Source organism: Rhinolophus sinicus, chromosome 14 (genome assembly GCF_057876585.1).
Source record: "Rhinolophus sinicus isolate RSI-liver-muscle chromosome 14, RSI-T2T, whole genome shotgun sequence".
Lineage (NCBI taxonomy): Eukaryota > Metazoa > Chordata > Mammalia > Chiroptera > Rhinolophidae > Rhinolophus > Rhinolophus sinicus.
Genome location: NC_142514.1, coordinates 138,175,906 through 138,185,347, shown reverse-complemented (window position 1 = coordinate 138,185,347; position 9,442 = coordinate 138,175,906). Strand labels below are relative to the sequence as shown.

At 42.2% G+C, this 9,442-nt stretch overlaps 1 protein-coding gene across 1 annotated transcript; it reads left to right on the top strand.

The window, feature by feature from the left end:
* Positions 1-170: 170 nt before the first annotated feature.
* GVQW3 (GVQW motif containing 3) lies at positions 171-1,202 on the top strand. Its single transcript, XM_074335750.2, has one exon. The coding sequence runs from the start codon at positions 318-320 to the stop codon at positions 948-950; it is 633 nt and encodes a 210-aa protein (XP_074191851.2). The 5' UTR covers positions 171-317; the 3' UTR covers positions 951-1,202.
* Positions 1,203-9,442: the final 8,240 nt, after the last annotated feature.

Below are 9,442 nucleotides of genomic sequence, written 5' to 3'. Positions count from 1 at the left end.
GACGACCTTGGTAACTGATTTGTGCACTCCCGGCAGATCTGCGTGCACGAGTTGGACGGAGACGTGGGTTATAGGAGATTGCGTTTTCCTAGCTTTACAGCTACTCTTTTGCCCCATTAGCTTCTCAGAACGGGCCTCCCCAGGCTCAACTGAAAGCTGAGAGGCGAAAACTCAGAAAAGCAGTTACACTTTTCTGGTGAGGTTTCCAGAAGAGCAAGAATAGTGACGTGGTTCTACCTGCAGCACTATAGCGATTGGTCCCTCTGTCTTTCCCCCCACAATCGTGGCCTGTTAACGTTCCTGTGTTAAGTGCCAGAATGAGTGACCGCTATTTAGAACAAAGGATTAGTATCAAATTTTGTGTGAAATTGAACAAGTCTGCAAGTGAGACCCACCATCTTTTAAAAGAAGCTTATGGAGATGAAGTCATGTCGAGGGCCAGAGTTTTTGACTGGCACAAAAGGTTTAAAGAAGGGCGGGAGGATGTTCGAGATGATGCCCGAAGTGGCCGGCCAGTTACCCACCGTACAGATGAAAATATCCAGAAGGTCAAGGACTTAGTTTGTTCAAACAGGCAGTTAACAGTGAGGATGATGGCTGAAGAGTTAAAGTTAGATAAAGAAACTGTTAGACTCATTCTGAAAGAAAACTTGAACATGAGGAAAATTTCTGCCAAAGTTACATCAGGTATTTTGAAGGATGACCCTAAACCTCAAAAACTTGACTTTCCTTCTGATCTTTCAAAAGAAACTAGGAAACGTAGCTTGTGTGTGAAGAAAAAGGTAACAAGTTCGGAAACGTGGCGTCATCTCCAGTGTGAAGCTGGTGGGGAAATGCCTCTGCCTGTGCCCCATCCCAGAATCCACTATCCTACCAGCCAGCTTCTGCAGCCATCACCTTCTACAAGCCTTCCCACCAGGGCAGCTCAGGACTGGTTCCCACCCTGGTGAAAGGACTGGGAGGCAGCTGAACCTGAGCTCCAACGCTGCCTCACTGTAAGGCACCTTCATTTGCTGCACATTTTCAGTCTTCTCTACACCTCTCCCTACATGTCATGGCTCTTCTAGTTACTCTTTACTGGACTGTGGGGTCATCTCCCTGGTTGTTCTCCACAACTTTGAAGAACTTTTGGCTGTTGACTTCTGGTTCTTGCTTGTTCTTGATTTCTTTGGCTTAACAAATTTGGATCTCTTCACTACCCAGATCTTATTGTGTTGTGGCTGTCCTGTTCCTTTGTTCTCAACATTCTGCCTCAGGGGACCATACCAGTGAGAGGTGGGAGCAAGATCTCCTGGAGTCTATAGCTCTGTGCCCACGGAGGCATACTCTTCTGGGAGGACCCCAAGAGGGCCTCCAGTTCCGGCCCACTTCACAGTCACGGTCTGAGGTGGTCTGAGGTACGGTACAGAAGGCAGTGGCACGCTGACAGTGAGCGATGCCAAGGGCCAATCCAGTACACATGATTCAGTGGGAGCCCCTCAGAATTTGGATGGGCCACTCACACTGAGCTCACAGACCTATCCCTCACAAAAGACCTAGATTTATTTCATTCTAGGCCTGTGCTTTGGACCTCCCACTCATTTGGGTATCCCCTCTTCTGGAAGAGGAGGATCTGGTCCTAGAAAATATAACCAGGGACTCAGGCCCAGAATGTGATATGTGGGTAGGAAGACCAGGTGATACTCTAGACCTTACATTAAGGGAGTCTGCTGCCTAAGGGCTGATTCTCACACAGCAGCCTGTTTTTAATAACTAAGGCCAACATTTTCAAGTGCTTTCGGGGCACCTGCAGTTTTTAGAACACTGATGAGAATTGACAGTGAGAAGTTATGAAACAAGATCACCATGGGCTGGGTGGACTTCATGGATGAGGTGGCTCTTGAACTGGATCTGTAAGGAAAGATGGGACAAGGAGCTAGGAAATGAGGGAAAGCTTCCCAGTCGGGTGGAACAGCATGAGGCTTCAAACCTGAATTAGTAGGGAAGTGATGGCACTTTTGGCTGAAATAACAATGTATAAAGATGAAGAGAATGATGTTGCAGAAAATAACAATTGGGGATAATTTGCTTCCTTTCTTCTGCCTCCAACTCTATGCCAGTTTATAAATTGCTTTCCCCTGAGTCTGTGGACAAGTTACAATAACCCACTTATTTGCAAAATTTCTCATCAACACCCCTCTCCAAATCAATCTCTATGAGTTCAAACTCCTTTATCTCTTCCTGCCTCTCTGCCAGGATTTATGGAATGAAACTTTTCCCAAGTGAGTTCCAAATACTGCCACATAGACGGGGAACATCTCAGAATGCCTGGTGGAGGTGCAGGGAGGGGAATGGTTAGTAATAGCATTTCATGGGATTCGCCAATGTCTGAGATTCACCCAAGGATTTTCACACTTAACATCTATTATTTAATAAGTTGATAAACAATATTGGTTGATGGTAGAGGCCCAACACTTAATTATTCAACAGTTATTTTTAGTTCTCTTCTTTCGCTGTATCCCCTTCAAAAAATTATAATTTCCCCACTAATATCTGTCAGTTTTGAGGCACCCCAAAACCTAGACCTTATCCCACAAATAAAAGATAATTGTGCAAGAAAACTCAAACCAAGCAACAGCTTGCAGGCGTCTATCAACTTAGCCATTTCTAGACACTCCATTTAGGGACCATTACATCTTCCTACATCAGATGATGCTCTGGGTTCCCCAGAAGCACTTCCCACTGCACCCTGGAACAAAGTCCCCATGGTTAGCTATTGCAGCTTTTGTAGCTGAACCTCATATTACTCTTTGCTCAAGCCCAGTGGTGATTGTTGCAGAGTTGTGTGTTCCTGGGCCAGGGCCAGGAACCCACAACAGTACCTACAGGCATTATCTCCAATCTATTATAATGCAGAGATCCCGAGAAAACTTGTTTCTGGACTTATTCCTGTCCTGTGCACAGAGCTAGAGTGACCCTTCCAAAGGTACTGGCCGAAGACCATGCTGGAGTGTGGGGTACCAGGAGCAGTGCTGGCCCAGACAAAGTTTAGACACAGCATCCAGAAGCAGGTCATCAGGAGTCTGAGTTCAAATTGTTCAAATAGCTATAATGAAAAGGACTTAAGTTATTACCTTAGATTATTTGCTGAGTAAAAGTCACATCAAACCCATTGCTCATTTGCAAGGTTTCTCAGAAAATATTCAATGAGACGATAACTACATGCCTCAGCTTTGGGGGAAGTAGAATTACTGCTATAACTCTCACCCAGAGCAAACCATTCACACGTGGCCACTCAGAATCACTAAACCCCAGGCTAGAGCATCATCGAGGAGTACCCCCAGATGGGAGAGTTCTCGTAGAACAGTATCCCTTATGTGCCCACCCACCAACTCTGTTTCGTTGCTGACATGAATTTTACCTTGGCCGGCAACTTGCTGCCCAGGGCCCTTGAGCTGATCCTATGTTCTCACGGATCCTCCATCCTCTTGCCTCAGCCTCTTGTCCTTGGCTCTTCTCACACACCTCTCACTTTATTCTTCACCAGTTTGCTCTTGTTCCTCTGTTTCCCTGGTGCTTTGTTTTCTGGTTCTGGACCCCATCTCCCTCCAGTAGCTGCTTTCGGTCTCTTTCATGTCCTGATCTTGAATTGCCCTTTTGCTCATGGTTTTTCACTCAACTTGCAACTCCACTCTGCTCTGAATTTTGGGTCCCTCCTCTAGCTCCTACTTCAGCCCTATAGTCTTGAGGAAGGAAATTGTTCTAGCCCTGGCCCTAGGTGGCCTTCCTATTCTCAGGCAGTGAAGTGAGCAACATGGGGGAGTGTGTTCTTGTTTTTGATAAGAGGCATACAGAGAAGGAAATAAACGCTCTCTCTCCCCACCCTTAGCCACCAGCGGTTCCACTCCCCAGCAGCAACCAGTGGTCACCATTTTCTTAAGGAGGCAATATGGTTACCTCTCTGGTACTCAGGAGTCATGAAAGTTTTTCAGAGATGTAACATCCAATCCCATTCTCCCAGCAACTGTATTTTCCCTAAGAGAAGCTCCACCTAATCATAGGAGATGAAGCCTGGCTCTCCGTAAGATGTCAGGAGGAGAACTGGCTATCTGCAAACCTTGACTATAATTCTTGAGCTCAAAACAATCAGTCACTGAATCTCTTTGGCTTTCAGGCTGATCTCCCTGCCCCTCTCCATTCTGGTTCAAAATCCACGTGGAGTGTCGCATGCCCAGTGGAAAGCCCAGAGGAATAGACTCCTTCCAAGCAGATCATCCCATCACTGATATTATCTAATTTTTTCCTCCACCCATTACCCTACCCTATTTTATTCCACCTGTCCCACTGGTAACGATCAAACACAGAATGAATAAAATGTTCACCGATCTTTGATTTTGAAACACCTGTAGATAGTTCAGCAGTCTTCTGAGTGCTGCCCCCAGCTCTGAATCCTTACTGAGAGGTTATTATTTGGGAAGAATGTGTACCTGGGGCCTGCTTTCCAGAGCCTTCCTTTCAGATCCATTTCTTAGTTAGAATTCATACTTGCCATTACAGATGCACAGATACATCTGGATGCTAAGTGATGTGAGGATATCTAGTAAAGAAGTAGAGTAGGATAGTATTAGGGAACCGTCACTGTATCAGTGACACTGTTCAACCAGCCTGCTCTCTGCAGACATCATTGGCAACAAGTCTCACTAGGCTCCTTGGGATTGCATCTCACCAGGGTCTCATGTGGCTCAATTAGTAAGAGCTTCCTTTGTTGCTGCAATGGTATATGTAAACCCTGTGTTTTATTGCGTAGTTGGATCAGACCGCTCTCAGATTTTACCGGGCTTTTACCTCCTATCCAGGGCACCCCTCATGTATTTATCTTCTGTAATCTCTGCCTTATTAGATCCTTGCAAACACTGTCCCAGCTGCATCACCCTTCTCCCAGTATTGATATTCAGAAACAAAAAAAAATCTGTAATTGGAAACTTCAATACTTCCAAGGACCCACTTGGGTCCAGTGAAGGGGTCAGAAAGGAAATGTCTTAGAATTTGTGGGCCATACAGTCTCTGTTATAACTACTCAACATTTTATTGCAAAAGCAGGCATAGCCAATACAGAAACAGATGAGCATGGCTATGTCCTAAAAAAAAACTTTATTGATGGATACTGGAATTTGAATTTCATGTAATTTTCACAGGTTAAAATATTATTGTAAAAAAAAAAAAAAAAATATATATATATATATATATATATATATATATATATATATATATATTATTGTGATTTTTTTCAACCATTTAAAAATGTGAAAGCTATTCTTACCCCTCTTAGCATGTACATTGTAGAAAAACAGATTTGGGCCCCACACCATAGTTTGTCAAGCCCTGGCCTAGTGTATATCACGTGTGTGTATAAAATGACACAGTTGATCGTTTTCCATCAATAACACTGTTAATGCCAAATTGACCAGGCAGCGCCTGACAATTTACTCTATAGAAATTGTGGAATATTGAAGGGAATATTTATGGTACCAGGAGAGTGAACTAGAGCTGAATGATTGACTATTTTACCTTGACCCTATTCCAGTTCACAAAATGAGTTTTGTGTCGGTTTTGACTAAGAATGATATTATACAAACTACTACCTGTATATGTCCTTGTAATATCTCAAAAACAATTTTGGCAGTATTACAAATGATACGAAGTTGCAACCAGCGATAACAGAATGAACTGAAATTAGTTCCAAAATAGTCTTGATCATGGGCAGCATTTGAGTAAGTTTATTACCTACAAAAGTGACTACTATCAAGGTGACAAAACTCACTGAATTATATTTTTTGCATATATATTTACATACGCAAAAAAGATAATTCAGTGAGTATATACATATACATACATATGTATATATGTATGTATATGTATATATGTGTGTGTGTATATATATATTTTTTGTTTGTTTGTTTGTTTGTTTTTTTGCTGAGGTATGTCTTTTTAGGTGTGTTTACTTGTTTTTCCCCTAAAGAGAGTCGTATTGTATCACCTTCATTTAAACCGATTTTCCAAAGTTGAAATAGAATCCCAGCATTGGACAGACCTTTATAAGGGTGTTTAATCCACCCAGTCATGTTTCCCTTGAATCCAGGAGTGACTAAATCCTACAACTGCTGAAAAACTGCATCTGAAAGAAGATTCTGTGTTAATTCAACACATTTTTATTGAGTGGCTATACGTGCCAGGCTCTGCCCTGTGTGCTGGGGTACAACCATGTACAAACCAGACACAGGCTTAGATGGGACGGTCCGAAATCTAGTTACATTACTCCACTTTTGCAAAACTTCTGTTCCATGTGCTCACACTAATTCATTGTTAATTGCATACCTGGAAATAGGTATGACCTTTGCCACAGGCCTCTGAATGTTCCACTTAAATTTTATTATCCTTTAGACAGATCTGTGTCGGTAGAAAAACACGCTGGCAATGTTGGAAGTGTAAATTGGCAACAGCTTTCTGAAAAGCAATTTGGCAGTATCTATCAGGAGCTTTAAAAATGTTTATATCTTCTGATCCTCTAATTCCACTTCTGGGAATCTGTCCTAAAGAAATAGTCTAAAATGCGGGTGGAATTTGTGCTTAATAATCCAGAAGTCCAACAGTAGAAAATTGGTTAAATAAATTACAGAGTGACTATACAATAGACTATTATGCAGTCATTATAATGAATGTTTATGAAGAGTTAACACAGCATAAAAATATGTTTATAATCTTATGTGAAAAGAATAATATACAAAATTGTATATGTAAATCCAAAAATGATTTCTAAATGACTAGAAAGGATATGCTATGGGTGGTTGGAGTATGAGTATTTTTTAAGATTTTTCCTTTTTCTTCTAAAAAATATTTCCAAAATAACATGACATTTATTATCAGAAGAAAATAATAGCGCCACAAATTGGCAATGAATCGAATGAGGCCAAATCTCTAGTTTGGGCCATGAAAAATTAACCGGCTCTGTGGATAGGCAGATTGTATGACATTGTGTTGTTTGCAGGGCCAGAAGGGAAAAGGGCCTGCCCCAGAAAAGGGGGTGTGACCGGAATCTCTCCAGAAAACCCAAGTGGTATGAGACGACACCACAAGTGGCACGCTTCTGTTAGGCAGTGCAGGTAAAGGAGCACGTAGGGATCAAGTGTATTCTGACAAGTGGAGAAGGCTATGAAATACTCACCTGGGTAAAATTAACCTCGTTTGGATTTCGTTCTTACATTCTCTCATACAAAGTGAGTATCCCCACGATGGATTTTGTTACAGCTGACTCACTGAAGAATCCTTGAGTCTTCCATATAATTTCTTTAGGATAGGGACGGCTTTCAATGTGCCGAGGCTACCTCCTCCCATAGTAGGATATTCAGACAACACGATGTACACAGTATTCCCCGCTGAGAATACCACACGCATATTATTAGTCATCTTAATGTTGGAACTTACAAAACTCTAAGGTTTGCAAATGTTATTTCGTGGGTGTCCAGAGTTACTGTGTTTTTTATTTTTATGTCTGAAGAGTCATCATGTTAGGGGATCTTACAATGAGAAATGATGTAGATAATGCCTATCGATACGGTAGATGAAATTGTTGTGATGCTGGGAAAATGTGTCCTTGATTGTTGCTTTAGCAAAATGTTTGTCATTAAAAGGCCAAATGTATCTCCTCAGTGAAATCTGAAACTTTCAAATGAGTACACAAGGTAAATACAGGTTTTATAGGCACATGGACTACAGATTTGTCAAGCTGAAAGAGTTCTTCACGATTTAAGTCTATGTCTGTTGGTCATAGAAAGAACAAAAGAGTATGACTTGGGTTTTAGTTCTTCTCCTTAGCAAGCCACGCGGTTGGCAGTTCGTTCGCACTCTTGGAGCCCTAGTTTACTCATCTGTAAAAGGAGAATAGTAACACTTACCTTGTGGAGTTTATTTTGTTCATTCCACAAATATTTGTTGAGTGCTTATATGTATCTGACACTTATGGACAGTCAGGATGTAACAATAAACAAGACAAAAAATATTCCTCCGCATGAGCACACATTTAAGTGGGGGAAAGAGATAAGAAACAAGATAAATGAGGAAAAACACAGCATGGTAGATAATGATATCAGATGTGAGGCTTACAGTAAATAATACATATGAGGTGCCCAGCACAAGACCTGCTGTGTAGTACTCAGTAGTGATTTCCTTCGCTGCTTTGGCCCTCCTAACAGCTCCTGAATTACTCTACAAGATGGTAGTAATCGGCAAAAAGCCTGACCCACGTTGCCTTCTATCTCTTGCCAGTTAATAAAGCCTAAACCTGTTTTTGCTTAAGAAGGCAAAAGAATTCTTACGGTTGTGTTTTGTACTTCCTGTATGGCAGATTAATCTACGTGGCGCCTAAACACTTGGTAAATGGCCTTTTCTGAAGCCATTTGGCAGGCGTCCTTGCCTGGGGCTAGATGGCAGGTGTTAGGTCCACAGAGACAAATGCATCGTGTCATTGCTGTTTAAGGAAAACAAACTGGAAGACTAACTGCTGTTTCTCTTAAAGAAGAGATGTGTGCCCTATGTCTGGTTCCAAACATTGGAGAACTGGGCAAAGTTTATGTGAGACAAGGGCATTGACAAAAAGCCAGGAAAAGGAGAGTTTAATGCTTGTGGTATGTTTGTATTGCTGCCCATTGTAGAAAATTTGGAAAGTTCAGAAATGTTTGAAGAAGCAGCTAAAAGTCCACCCCTAGGGTTCAGATATTTCACCAGACCTATCTATCTCTTTGCCTCAGCTTCCTCCTTCAGAAACATCCAATGAACAGTCCATTTACTGAATTCCTTTTTTGGGCCTGGGGCTGTACTAGGCACAGAGGGTTCAACCCCTATCCTTAGGCAGTGCCCAGCCTTGTGGGATAGGGACAGGGCCAGAGGTAGCAAGACCCCCAAGAATGTCCTCCTACCTTAGCCTGTCCATCGTTCCCAGAGGATAACTCAAAAGAACAAGCTTTTATAAAGAATTTGGAACAATAAATTGGAATGATCACACTTAGGGTGATTGTGGGAATGAGAAAGTGGGTAATGAAGATGTAAAACACAGAGCAATGGAAACTGGCCTGCTGGCTGTACCAACCCAAGCTCCTCTAATGTAAAAGGACCCTGAGCTCCATCCACAAGCATTTGGTGTGCAGTTTTACCTCCCAGAAGGAACTGGACATTAGGCTGTGGGCCAGTCAGTACCCCTGTACGTTGCTTTAAGAAACTAAGTGAAAATTCAGAATTACAACCCAGAGTAGAGGAGGAAATTGGCCCAGGGAGGTTGAGTGACTTGTCTTGAATCACACATCTAGTTGGTGGTAGAGCCAGGATAATAATGAAGGACCTTGAATTTCACTCAGTCCAGTGAGTTTGTTCCATTACTCCATTGGTCATAATTTCCTCTACTAAAGTGTAC

Excerpts from the sequence above, each read along its gene's own strand:
- GVQW3 (XM_074335750.2), top strand. The coding sequence starts at position 318 with ATGAGTGACCGCTATTTAGAACAAAGGATTAGTATCAAATTTTGTGTG.